Raw genomic sequence first — 13,866 nt, 5'->3', positions numbered from 1 at the left:
TGTAGGTTCATTCCTCATGCCACTGTCTAATCCACGACAGAGGGTTTTTCTATCACCAAGCAGATTGCAGCACAGCGCTGGTAAAAAGAAGTTTTTTTTTTTTTAATGTTGAGCTCTAATTTTTTAAGTGCCTGTTAGTCTAAACGGGAACCCCTCCCCCCCAAACACAAGCAATTGGGAGCCAATCTGTAGTGAGACAATCCACATCTAAAATGGGTAAATTTGTGCTTTAAAAGCACGCCGAACCCTTTGAGCAGCAACAATAGGCAGTGCAATTACTGCCAAGGTGCACTGGGTATCTGTGCAGTGTCGTACAGCTACTGGATAGTAATTTACTTTACGCACGGGGGCAGCCTAAAGGGTGATGAATGGATAATAATTGGAAACACGCCGTGCTCATATTGGTGGTATTTATATAAGTTGGAAATTAGCAGTTTTATTTTTTCCTTGCTGACATTACAGAGAAAAACTTGTTCTGTTAGAGGCAGAGGAAGCCAGCAGAAGGTATTGATCACAAAGTGATTCAAAGGACCGCACATGAAAATCAACCTTTATATGAATGTGAGTACACTATTACACATTCAGTATGTAATACTATCTATTATATATGGAGTACACTAGTATGGAGTCAGAAAACAGTTTATTTTAAAGTAATTCTTCTGCGAAGGGTTGATGTGTGTCTGTTGTTGCATTTAATGTATTCTGATGAGCCATAGTTTAGGAGGCTGATACAATTTATGCCCGATAAAATTGATATGATTCAACTTAAATTTCACAGTCACTTGTTTCTTGCTCAACATTTCTCCTTTTTCCCCTCATCTGGGGGGTTTTATTTCAGCATATGACAGCTTTGCTTAGGATGAAATGCCACTTTTATGCCTCAACACAACAGTTCATTTTTTGATCGAATTTATAGGACATTCACCATCTGGATTGTTTAATCCTTCAACGAGCTATAAAATGTGAAAACCATTAGCGAGTTGTTCTTACCCAGAGCACTGTTTTGCTTTTTCTTTTGTTTTTTTTTTTTGTTTTTTTTTTTGAGTGAAAACATGCTCAGTCTGGGTGTCCCCAGTGGAAATAAACCCCCCGAAGCCAATTGTTTCCACTACTGGCATCGACTCAGATCTGATCCTTTTTACCTCCATGACTGTCTGACTCATTGCTCTCTGAGCAGCGAAAATCTGATTCCCCGTGGTTTTTCTAAATTTAGACAACTATGCAAAGCTCATTGGCTGGAAAAAAAAGAGAGAGAATATCTTAGAATCCTTAGCATTTGGAGTTTCATTGCCATTATTATTAAATTACAGATCCTGAGCAGGTCTTCAGAAAGGTTAAAACATTTAGTGTAGCATGACTTAGTGTACTAAACTGCAGGCCTGATGAGTATTGAGTCCTTTGTGTGACCACAGTTTGCCTTCATATTGATTAGGTACATACGATGCATATCATTCTGTTGGCTGGGGCAGTTGTCCCTTCGGTTGCATAAGAAGTTTCCCACTTTTCAGGATTTCGTGTGATGAAATTAATTAAAATGTGCTATCAGGCTAAAAACAACAAATTGTACTTACAGTATGTTTTACAATTAGTGGTATAATTTAGTCTATGGAACAGTGTCCAAAATGATTCATGTTGTATTCATTTGCAACTATTAACACTGTAAAAATTAAAAAATATAATCAAATACAATGTAATATACAAACTGACACATGCTTTTTTTAACAATTAAAACATACTTAAGCCACATTAAGGAAGGTATTTCCTGGATTTTAAAGTAATAGTTTGATTATTTTACACATTTCATCACATATACAAACAAAGCCGTTTAAACCATCGTATAGGGATTTTTTTCTCCTGGCAAAAAAGAAAGGGACATATGAGTCTGCTTTAATTATGCTGAGAATGTCATTAGAAAATGAAGTGGACTCACATTCACGCACGCCTGAAGGTCAAAATGTTTTTAAGACTCGGATTTTTCTACGGTTTTATCAGACATTGATTGCATAAGGTGGCATAAATCTGCATGTGGTTACTGAGGGAAGCTAAACCCTCTTCAGTTCTGACCTTGGGGACAGAAAAGCAGCTACAGGAACCTTCATTCTGGGTCAAATAACACAGATTTTATCTTCTAGTCTCCGCCTCTGTTTGCTGGATTCACACCACTTTGAATGCCAGTCTTCACCACCATCATCATCATCATCCTCATCTATCTCCACCATTGATCATGATCATCACGCATTATCACAAGTAGAGGTCTGCCTGCTTCCTCCTCCCATCCCCTATCACTGCCGTCATAAGTCGGATGAATGAGGTGAGCCCATGTATGCAAATCGATGTACAATTATGCACATAATCATATTCTGCTCATCGTAGTGTAATCAGCTGGAACTGCAGCACGTTTCTCTGAAAATGTAAAGAACATAAATAAACTGAATGAGAGTTGATTTACATTTTAACATTTATCATACTGTACAGTGTATATATAGTACATATTTAAAAAAAAAACAGTATATGGTCATCCTCGGATGACTTTCAAAAGGAAGGATTTCCAACGAAATGCACACGAGTAATGAAATGTTGAAATGTTTCATCTTGGTGTGTCTGTCTTCCTCATTATACTCTTATGTGCTTGAGGTTCACAGAAATGAGCGTCTGCAGTAATGAGATATTCTGTAGTGGAGTGAGCCATTAGGATCCTCTGTGTTTTCTTAATAATGCCCGTCGTGAAGGGAATTCTGGGTAGTTGCATGCATGTGTCAATGATATTCACTCACATGTTTTGGATGTACATTGGTGACTTGATCCAATCTGAGAGACTATAGAAGAGAAACAATGTTTTCTGTGAATTCAGCATAAAAGTGTAAAAAAAAGCAGAACTCGTGCATAATTACTACGTCCAACCGATCACCTGTGTATTTGCTCTCGCGTGTTTGCCACCATTAGATTGTTCACCTCTGTAATTAACTTTTTTTCCTTTCATTTCTTTGCCTGTTTGCAGGATTTCTTAGTACAGGAGACCAGGCGGCAAAAGGGAATTACGGTTTGTTAGATCAGATCCAGGCTCTGCGTTGGGTGAAGGAGAACATCGGAGCCTTTGGGGGGGATCCAGGCAGGGTGACGGTGTTTGGTTCAGGAGCTGGAGCATCCTGCGTGAGCCTCCTCACCTTGTCTCATTACTCTGAGGGTAAGAAAGACTCGTCAGTTAAATCAGCACTTTCTCTTTTATGTTTTATTTTCTTTAGTTTGTATGGTACAATTAGGGATTGTTTCCCATTTCAAAATGAAGCTGCTAGTGAGTTCATCAATGGTAATTTATTCCATTCCAGCCGTGCAAATGTTAATACTTTCTGTTTGTTTTAGTATTTTTTTTTTGTATATTGTTGAAGGTAATTTTAAACTGGTCAACAATTTCCTTCATTTTCTTGTGTCAAAACCTAAAAAAATAATTTCAATCAGTGAGAAAATAATTTAAAGGTAATGAAAATGTTCAATAATTGCAGCCCATCTTTAAAATGTGGAGACATTATGAGGAGACACCAATGAAGGTTGTAATTCTGGCGAGGGGCTGTGAAAGCTCTGACATTTAAGGTTATGAAACTTTTCAACATCTCCAGTGAACCGACGCAGCTTTCATTTACTTGTCTTAATGCCTTTGAAATCTCTGAATAACACAGCCTGTCTGTGACTCATATAGCTAAGAGCTGTATTATTTTTAACTTTTAACCCGTACCTGCCCCAACCTGGGGCTCAAACCATGACCCGTCATCGTTTTTGAATAATGTATATCTGACTTTAGCATTTTCTTGCTGTGCGAGTGCTCGCTTCTGCATCTATTTATGTGTGCAAATGTGTTGTGTAACCCTCAAGTGCACAATCATATGGTTGTGTGTTCATGCATGTGTGTGTGTGTGTGTGTGCCCGTGCATTCATAAATGTATATGAGTGCTTCAGTGTACATAGTTTATGCAGTCCTCTTTGTATTCATGTTTGTGTGTTCATGTGTGTCAGACCTGTTTCACAGAGCCATCATCCAGAGCGGCAGCGCTCTGGCAAGTTGGGCCGTCAACTACCAGCCGAGCAAGTACGCCCGGCAGCTCGGCGAAAGGGTGGGCTGCGGCATCGACGACAGCACGCAACTGGTCGCCTGCCTCCAGGGCCGGAGTTACCGCGAACTGGTGGAGCAGAACATCACGCCGGCCAAATATCACACGGCGTTTGCCCCGGTGATCGATGGCGACGTTATACCCGACGACCCCCAGATCCTGATGGAGCAGGGAGAGTTTCTGAACTATGACGTGATGCTGGGGGTCAACCAGGGCGAGGGCGTGAAGTTCGTGGAGGGCATCGTGGACTCCGAGGACGGGGTCACGGGCGAGGACTTCGACTTCGCCGTGTCGGACTTTGTGGATAGCCTGTACGGATACCCAGAAGGCCGGGACACGCTGAGAGAGAGCATCCGGTGAGCGTCGGTGTGGAAAAACTCGGAACTATTTAAGGCTCCTTTCTGGGAAATACACTTATCAGATTTCCAGAAGGGGCTAAAATAAGAACATCGATAACGTCCATTAGTCAGGAGACTTTTATCTCAGTTTGACATAAATAGGGGGAGTGGGTCCGCTGTGGACTGAAGTAAGAAATGTGGATAATGAGCATCTGTAAAGCTTACGGATGATCACATTGCATGTTGTTTGTTTAATCTGTTTGGTGTAAATGACTATTGATTATGGAAGTAAGGGAAACTGGAAAGTGGTACTTTGAATAAGCGTAAACAAATTCCAAACGTGTAAAGGAAAAACAAAGGGTAGTCTGAGTAAAGCCGTGAACTTTTTAAAGACTGCAGGTGGGTTTGGAGAGGAGATGGTTCCTGCTTGAGCTATATTAAAACAGGCTACAAACCGGAGTGTGGGATAATATAATGTAATATAGTGGAGCTTCCTGTTATCCCAGGTGAGCTGCATCAGCCCCAATGCTCCAATGAGCAACAATAAATTCCTCCTTTGCAGCCTGTTCACACAACTGAAGTTCAATTATAAATACACCCTCCACTTCCTCTACATTTACTAGGAAACAAAACCTACAAACAGCGCATCCAAACATTTTAGGTGGCACTGCTAATTTGCGTGAATCAAATAAGCAGGCGCTAGTTTTAAAACGATCAAATTGTCAGCGCGAATCTGGATGCGAGCGATGCAAATACAGCCCCAAAACAAACATTTCCATGCACACAAAACACACAAAATGTGTGTTGCTAGGAAACGGGTCGTCAGAAAGTCGTACCCATCAGCCAGTTTGTAGTACTCACCAGCTCAATTGTCAATCTGCTCCCACTTCAACCTCTCCTTTTGTTGCTTTACCGCGAAGCGCCAGAGGTGCCTGCAGGCTTCGGGCTCTGCGGCCGGAGCAGATGTGTGCGCCTCGCTGACTGCAGATGTTAAGTGAAAAGAGACGTCACAGCTGGAGGGTTTACACCGGGCATTTTAGCATTGTAGCATTTAGCCATAACCCAGCATGCACCTGTTTGTCACGCAACAGTAGGTGTGCTTCATTTTAGCGTTCGTAATGCCGTCGCCTGGTGGCGCAGTAAATTAGTGTAATTAGGTTTATTTTTGTTGTGTATAACCCAATTCAAGGTGTAACCGAAATCCCCTTTAGAGCAACCATTTTTTCAATTGAATTGCTTGCCTAATGGAAATATAGAATAACTCAATACCACTGTCACTGCGTCCATATAGAAATATAGAACATTTATATTTTTCAGAAGGTGCTCTGCAATAGCTCAATATTTTTGCCATGACTGCATACGATAATGACAATAATGGAAGTGAAGACCACATTTAAGATGAACTGACAGCTGACTGATTTCAAATGTGTTTATTTCAGGTTTATGTACACTGACTGGGCGGACCGAGACAATCCAGAAACCCGTCGGAAGACGCTGGTGGCGCTCTTCACGGACCACCAGTGGGTGGCTCCTGCGATCGCCACCGCTGACCTCCACGCTCAGTACGGCTCCCCCACCTACTTCTACTCCTTTTACCACCACTGCCAGAGCGACGCCACGCCGCCCTGGGCCGACTCTGCCCACGGAGATGAGGTGAGACGGTGTCAAAGTACCAAGCTGCCGTGCACGGCGAACATAAGTGACATTTGTAATGGCACGCAGGGTGAAATCAAGAGGAGAGATTTCTTATGATGTCTCAAGTGATAGCCTTTTTCATTATAAAATGATTAAACCTCTGGAAAATGTGCATTACTTATGTCTCGCAAATCTTTTTATATATAACCCTCACATATTGAATTGAGGGCTTTTGTTTTAAATGTCACCACATATAACTCTGTTCAAAGTGCATAATGCACAAAACTCACTTTTCCTGCAGGTCTGGCTTTCAGGTGTAGATGTGCTTGATGTTTCGGTTGATTACAGTGACCACCTCTGTGGCATCCGACTACCAGAATACAATCCCAGTTTTGTCTCCTGCCAAGTTATTCAAGGTTCTGCAAAAATAATTAATACCTCATCGATTCATGTGTTTCTTTCTAACTATGATTTCTTAATAGAAAACATGCTGGGAATGGCATTAGGCAGGTAGATTTCTCCTGTCACGCCGCAGTGTGTGAACTGAATGTGCATGCACGCAGTGGAGGTGGACCTCGCTCTAAATGGAAGAACTGAAAATGATTCAGTGACCTGAGTTCAGGTTCGCTGCAGTTACATATGAAGCACTTTGACATTCAGTGATTGATACGGTTACTGTCCCAGGAATGAATGCAATCTGTTGGCTCCAATAGATAGTTATTATAGTGTTCGTGTGTGTGTGTGTGTGTGTGTGTGTGTGTGTAGGTTCCCTACGTGTTCGGCGTGCCCATGGTGGGACCCACTGATCTGTTCAACTGTAACTTCTCCAAGAACGACGTGATGCTGAGCGCAGTGGTTATGACTTACTGGACCAACTTTGCCAAGACTGGGTGAGCGTTTCAAATTTGTTCTGATTCGATTGAAAGGAGCATTTTATTTTTTAAGAAAGAAAAAAAAAAACACAGCATCATTCGGTTGTCTTCCTTTCAGTCTTTTCACATGGAGAAATCCGTTTCAAATGTTTCTTATTAATTTCTAATCCTTACCCGCGAGCTGAAAAACATCCTGCAGTAATGAACGGAAGCCAGGACATTTAATCACATTTTTAAGGTAAAAAAAAAAAAAAAAAAAAAAAAAAAAAAAGAAACAAAGCCCACACAACTGTCAGTGTGCTCTTTGTTGTCCTTTATTGTTTTCTCTTTGACTCAGCGGAGGCAAGGTTCTGGCAACATCAAGTGTTGCTGCTGTTGCTCACTCTTGATTTTACGGGAACAAATCTTCCTCCACACTTGAAATGAGACAGACGAGATTGAAGTGTGCAGCGCCATCAAGATAAACAGCACAGTGGCTCTCCACTTTGCAGCACTTGATAACCTTTCCATATGTTTAATTTGTGGGACTGATGAATAATAAAGATGAACAGGCACAGGAAGTCATTATTTGTCAGTGTTTGCTCAGACAGAGGACACTCGGAGACACACGATGATGGGAAAACAAAAATAAATAAATAAATAAATAAAACCCATCTTATTATTGTGGCATTAAGTTAATGGATTTCCTGCAAAAGATATTCATAAACAATTATTTTGCATTAGCTAAGTACGATTCGGGAAAAATGCACTGGCATCAGTTTTGTAGGAAAGTTGCAGGAGGCAAATCAGCCTGTCAGCGCTGCCTTTCTGTCAAGTACCATTTGAATAACTTGGAGAGAAAAAAAGACATATTTTTGGAGAAATATTAGATTTTATTGGCAACGGAAGTCTGCACAAAGAAAAGTTGGATTTTAATGTAGCATGAGAGGAAAACAGTGAAGTTTCAGTGCAAAAATAATGAGCCCACAAAGGCAAAGGATGTGTTATTATTATAATAACTTTTCCTTCAGAAGGTCTCTGATGTCTGAGGAGAAGACAGTACTTCAGATCATAAAAGCAGCACTGCAGACTAATTTTGGCAAAGAGTCCAGGCAGGTTCTCTGTCATGTCAGAATCTTGACAAGGATTTTCTTTTTTGGACCTTGGCTGGGAAAGAGTCCTTGCACCTGAAAAAAGCCCCTGAGAAAATCCAAGGTGAAGTCCAAGAAATGACTGTCTTCTCTTCTCTTCTCTTCTCTTCTCTTCTCTTCTCTTCTCTTCTCTTCTCTTCTCTTCTCTTCTCTTCTCTTCTCTTCTCTTTTTCTTCTCTTGTCTTCTCTTTGTTCAAACTATCAAATTAGAATTAAAAAGGACTGCCCGGAGCTACTACTAGAGATCCAATTTATTAGACGGCAAATGAAATCATCTGTAAGCATGCAGGCAGCTTGGAAAAATATTGGTTTTATAAAGAGAATCCACATCAGATCTTCAGAAACCTGACAATCCACACTGATAAGGCCAGCTTTTATCTTCCCTCTCTGACATGATATACGAGATAAAAGTAATTGTTGAGGATGGACCCTCTTTCTGCACTGCTCAAAGTGAGTAATTACAAGTAATTAATCCAATCGAGGCTCGCTCCACTGAGACCTCCTCAGATTTACAGGCGTCTTCAGTTTAGGCCTTGATCACCGCCGAGCTTTCATATCTCACTGCATAAAATAATCAGGACATATTTTGACTGTGACATGAACAGAGGAAAAAAAAAAAACAAGGCAAGCCAAAAACAAATCTGTGCTTAATGTGCATGCATTAAGGACATCACATTGCATTATCCCTGCAGTGTGAAGCCCATAGTTTGCGTTGCCATTTCCACTGCGGCGAGGTGCAAAGATAAAACCACTTAGCAGGGCTGTGAAGATTTCAGTGTACACTTCAATTATCAATGGGAAACTTCCTCTGAAGAAGGATTTCTGTCTGTGCGGAGAGCCTCAGACGGTGACGGAGCTCTGCGACAGCTCAATTTAACAAGGGAGCGGTGATGCTCCCTGATGTATATTTTGTGCACCTCTGTGCAGGCGTATAAATCCTCAGCCTGTGCGCGTGTGTGCGCGTTCGCCCGCCTGTGTGTGTGCGTTTATGCGTCGGCAGGTCTTTACATGAGCTGGTGAGACGTTGACTGACAAGCGAGCGCACGGAGTTTAACTGGCAGGTCTGTGAAGATGTGCCGCAGCTTCATTTACAACATTTAAAGCCGCCGACACAAATTTTGTTGGTAAATGGGCAAATGAATGCCTGTCCCTATGTGTCCGAGAGGTGATTTTTCGTGATATTCTCACAGCGCCATGCGCCCACATTCATCTTTAATGCAGACATTGGAGTTTTTTTAGCTTTCAGACAGTGCAGAGTTCAGGAATCGGAGCTGTGCATGAGCTGGAGCTTTTTTGTAAGAAGAATATAAACCGGCCAAAAATCAATGGTCGACAACTAAAGCACCTCCGAGCGATGTGCACGGAAAAATAAATCTTGTTTTGCTCCCTGCAAATGCTTTTTGCCACCAGTTTGTCATGTCACTTTGATAGAGAAAGACGTCAGGAGGAGCTGTTGGCCAACTCCAGAGAAACTCTGTCTCCTCAGAGGATGGTTGCCTGCTGAGATGAAGTTCCCAGCAGCCGTGTCAAAACTTCCTGACTTTTGAAGAGATAAAAAGAATATATTATCAGTAGTTTAACTTCCACTGAATATATGAACCACATGTGGTAAAACATAAAACTTAAGATCAACGTGCTAAAAAGATTTTTGAATTCAACAGATAGCAATAAATGTAAAGATGTGACAGAGACCCTCTATTCCCAGTGGGATTTCTTTGAGACGTTTCTGGTGTTGCAGTGATACTGTGGGAGGAGTCAGCTATTACACGCTTTGCTGTAATGTTGCATTATTCTTTTTTTGACAACTTGACTTTTATTATCTAATGATGTGCCATTGCCCATGATGCTGTTGATGCTTCACATGTCTGGATATCAAAGTGTGTCGGAGGCCTCTCTGTGGGGCATGGGACACAGAGAATGTCGATCATTTTTATTTTGAGATGAAATCATGTTGAAAATAAATCAGTGGTGGCAAATACTGATACTGATTCTAATAGAATTTCATATTTGTTCACATGATGATGAAACTAACTCTAAATTTCTCTCTTTCCAGTGATCCAAACCAGCCAGTTCCACAAGACACCAAATTCATTCACACCAAGCCCAATCGCTTTGAAGAGGTGGCCTGGTCTAAATACACCCCTAAAGAGCAGCTGTACCTGCACATCGGCCTGAAGCCCCGGGTCAGAGACCACTACCGCGCCACCAAGATCTCCTTCTGGCTGCAGCTGGTTCCTCACCTGCATCACGTCAACGAGCTGCTCCAGTCCGTCTCCTCCTTCACACACAGCCCGTCGCCGCAGGACGACACCCCGTATTCCTACACCAAGCGTCTGTCTAAAGGTTGGCCTCCCAGCAGCACGCGCCACCCGGGCTCGCAGGGAGGCACTCCCCAGCCGCCCGAGTCGGCGCTAGGCCAGGGCGGAGAGGAGAACGGCGTGCGCGTCCCCCCGGAAGACTACTCCACCGAACTGTCCGTCACCATCGCGGTGGGGGCGTCGCTCTTGTTCCTGAACATACTGGCGTTCGCCGCTCTGCTGTATAAGAAGGACAAGAGGCGGCTGGAGCACCGCAGGCCTCGCCCGCTCCCCCCGCCGCGGCGAGACATCACGCCGGCGGACGTGGCGGCCCACCTGCAGGGGGAGGGACTGATGTCGCTACAGGTGAGGGGAAGAGCATTATGTAAACGTTACGACTGGAGCCCGGGCTGCGGTGGGGCCTGTCTCTGCTTATGCAGCCACATCACTTCAAGTCAAATAAAAATGCTAAAACTTTATGCAAATATCCATTATTTGACATTTAATTAGCATGAAGTCAGCGGAGGTTGTGTGACGACATGACTGAACACTTGTCTCGCCAGCGGAGCAGCTGCCAGTGGAGCACTCTCACAAAACACAGCCTGCCATCAGCAGACACTGTCAGAGTGTGTGTGTGTGTGTGTGTGTGTGTGTGTGTGTGTGAGTGTGCGTCTGTGGGAGTTTTGATGCCTGTGCATGTGAGAATTGTGTACAGTCGCCTGAATTGCCTCCAACTGCCTCTGATTTATCCACTGACTATTTGGCCTCTCCTGAAATCTGTTAGTTGCGCCGTGTTGCTTTGAAATCCCACACAGTGAGCGCTGAACGTTAGATATATTTTATAGCTGACAAATTTCCTTAATTGGTAATTTAGCTACAGTTATCTAGCTCAACGCTGCTGCTGCTGCTGATGCTGCTGCTTATATAATTTTTTTTTTTTTAAGTTATCTTTTGTTTATCTTGTGCTATTTTTCTCTCAAAAACATTGAAAGTCTTTTTACATGAGCTGATTTATGTTTTATTTATTCGGTTAGGATGTGACTCCGAAAAATACATTAGTCCATAGAGCACAGTCTAAAAATCACTGAAATTCAACCAGGAGTGATTTAGATGACAAATGTCACACTTTATTTAGAATTAGTTTTTAACCCAATTTTTGGTAGAAGGCAGGGCCAAATGTGGCTCTTGAGTGGGATAAACGTTCCCCAGATATTTCTTTTTTTTTTTTTTAATTGTGTTTTGGTGATGAATTCAGGATTCAGTTGAACTTGAAGAAATTACGGCTCACAGTAAAACACGGGTGAATCGACAAGGTTCTGATTCAGTCCTCCTTAGAGGAAGAGCGACTGCTCCATTTCACCGTGACTCTCAGAAGCAAAGTGAGCCTGAGTACTTTCCATCACCCGCAGAGCTAATTCACTCCACTAATTAACGAATCATTTCACATCCATTCTTATGAATTGCATTTAAAATAACCCTAATTAGCCATTCAGATTTCTTAGATAAAATGAACAAAAGTGGAAACCATTTTTTTAGTGAACTACAGTTCCATTTTTTTTACACATAACTGTATGAACGCACAAAGAGATCAATGTGGGATCAAATATTTGGCCTGAAATAACATGAAAACCTAAGTTATTAAATATGTCTTTAGCATTACATCATTATTTTATTCCTCAGTTACTTAACAGGTGCGTTATTGGCAATATCAACTTGTAGTATAGAGTTAGTGGGAAAGGAGATCAGGTGTCAGGGGAAGGATTGACAGATCGATGAATGGATGAATGTATCAGAGATAAGCCACTTTGATCATCATTAAACCAACAAATAAGATCACCTTCTCTGACCTTCTGTAGCTGAGCACTTACAGGCTTACTGTGGGAACTCATTCAGAAAATAAACTGTTTGTCTGGATGTTATTTATTCACGTTTTAAAGGGCATTCAGCAAACTATCTTTAAGCCACGTGAACAAACACTCTGATGTTGCGTTTATCAAATAAGAACTTCTGGTCCCCATTAGCTGCCCAAAATGACACACAGTTCACTATTTCAGGCGTAAATGGTTCACTATTTTTTATCTATTTATCTAGATTACTGTGAAATATTGACTATAAACAACTGAGTATCATTTTACTACTATAAAACGTATTGTCTTTGTTTGCTTTATTCCATATTTTCAAGGGAAATGCATCAGTGAAGTGCGGTGACAGGGAACGCATGACTTGATAAGGAAAAAGGGAAACAAGACAGCAGCTTTTATCTCAGTGTTAAGAAGCACTGTTGTGTATTTGAAATGATTAACTCAGAGGAAATGCGAAGAAATTTGGATGTGATTGCGTACAGTCACTTGGCTGATGAAGGATTAAATCAGATAATATTCATACATTTTATCACGAAATACATCTTTCATTTTCAGGACTGGTGAAGTAATGACGACTGATAGATGTGGTTCAAATGCTGCTTTTAATCACAAAACCAATCATTTCCAGGTGAAGCAGCTGGAGTGTGACGTGGCGTCGGCGGACGAGAGAAACAACGCTCACCATCATCACACGCTGGACACGCTGGACGCCCTGGACGGCCTGGACACCCAGGACATCTACAGCACGCTGGACACCGTGCGCCTCACCTGCCCGCCCGATTACACCCTCACCTTGCGGCGCTCGCCCGACGACGTGCCCCTCATGACCTCCCTGACCCCGGGGTCGCTGCCGGTGACCCCCGGGTCGCACCCTGTCACGCCCGCGACGCCAATGACGCCAATGACACCCGGATCCGTGGTCGGGATGCGGATGGGGCATCCTCACCAGGGATACACACACCATAGCCCCTATAGTAACACACACTTGCCACACACACACATCTCCACGCACACACACTCCACCACACGTGTATAACCGCAGCACAGTACGCACACATACAGGGACTTTGTTACAACACACAGTCATATGTAGTACACACACACACACACACACACACACACACACACGCAAACACAAACGGAACAAAAGACTTAAATACCTCTACTAATTACCCTGCAGGATTGTTACTGACGGAGCGACAGAGAGACATTTTTGAGTAACAGGATGAGAAGACAGACAGCTGTGTGTTGCATGTCGGACGAACCGAAGGCGGACCGGATCCCCGGAGAGGCTCGTCCGTGCATCAGCCGCTCGCGACCTGACGAGCCAGGACATCCGTCAGATGTCGGAAAACCTGCTTTGGATATTAAAATCTGCTTTTTCTACGCCCGAGGAGGAGGAGGAGGAGGAGGAGGAGGAGGACGATGAGGAACGCTGTGGCGAAAAGGGTCAGTTACTTTACATCTCCTACTGTGCCGCGCCGGGACCGAGGAGGACAGACGCAGACGCTGGAGCTGAGCTAAGAAGTACCACACACAGACTGCTGATGTCAACTTGAACAACCTGTGAAATGTGAATGTAGCATTTTTTTTTTCCATTAAAAGATCAAAGGCCCTATCTGCCAAGGA

At 42.8% G+C, this 13,866-nt stretch overlaps 1 protein-coding gene across 1 annotated transcript in view; it reads left to right on the top strand.

The window, feature by feature from the left end:
* The window catches only part of LOC115403555 (neuroligin-4, X-linked-like), a 15,140-nt gene extending 1,804 nt beyond the window's left edge, over positions 1–13,336 (top strand). Inside the window, exons 3-8 of the mRNA XM_030112500.1 lie at positions 2,999–3,184; positions 4,009–4,459; positions 5,881–6,094; positions 6,842–6,966; positions 10,132–10,741; positions 12,866–13,336. Of these exons, the coding sequence (XP_029968360.1) occupies positions 2,999–3,184; positions 4,009–4,459; positions 5,881–6,094; positions 6,842–6,966; positions 10,132–10,741; positions 12,866–13,273 (1,994 nt within the window). The 3' untranslated portion in view covers positions 13,274–13,336. The remainder of the gene's footprint in view (positions 1–2,998; positions 3,185–4,008; positions 4,460–5,880; positions 6,095–6,841; positions 6,967–10,131; positions 10,742–12,865) is intronic.
* The last annotated feature ends 530 nt before the right edge of the window (positions 13,337–13,866 follow it).

This window comes from Salarias fasciatus, chromosome 16, assembly GCF_902148845.1.
Source record: "Salarias fasciatus chromosome 16, fSalaFa1.1, whole genome shotgun sequence".
Taxonomy (NCBI): domain Eukaryota; kingdom Metazoa; phylum Chordata; class Actinopteri; order Blenniiformes; family Blenniidae; genus Salarias; species Salarias fasciatus.
The sequence above is the reverse complement of the archived record's forward strand: the minus strand, read 5'-3'. Positions and strand labels throughout refer to the sequence as shown.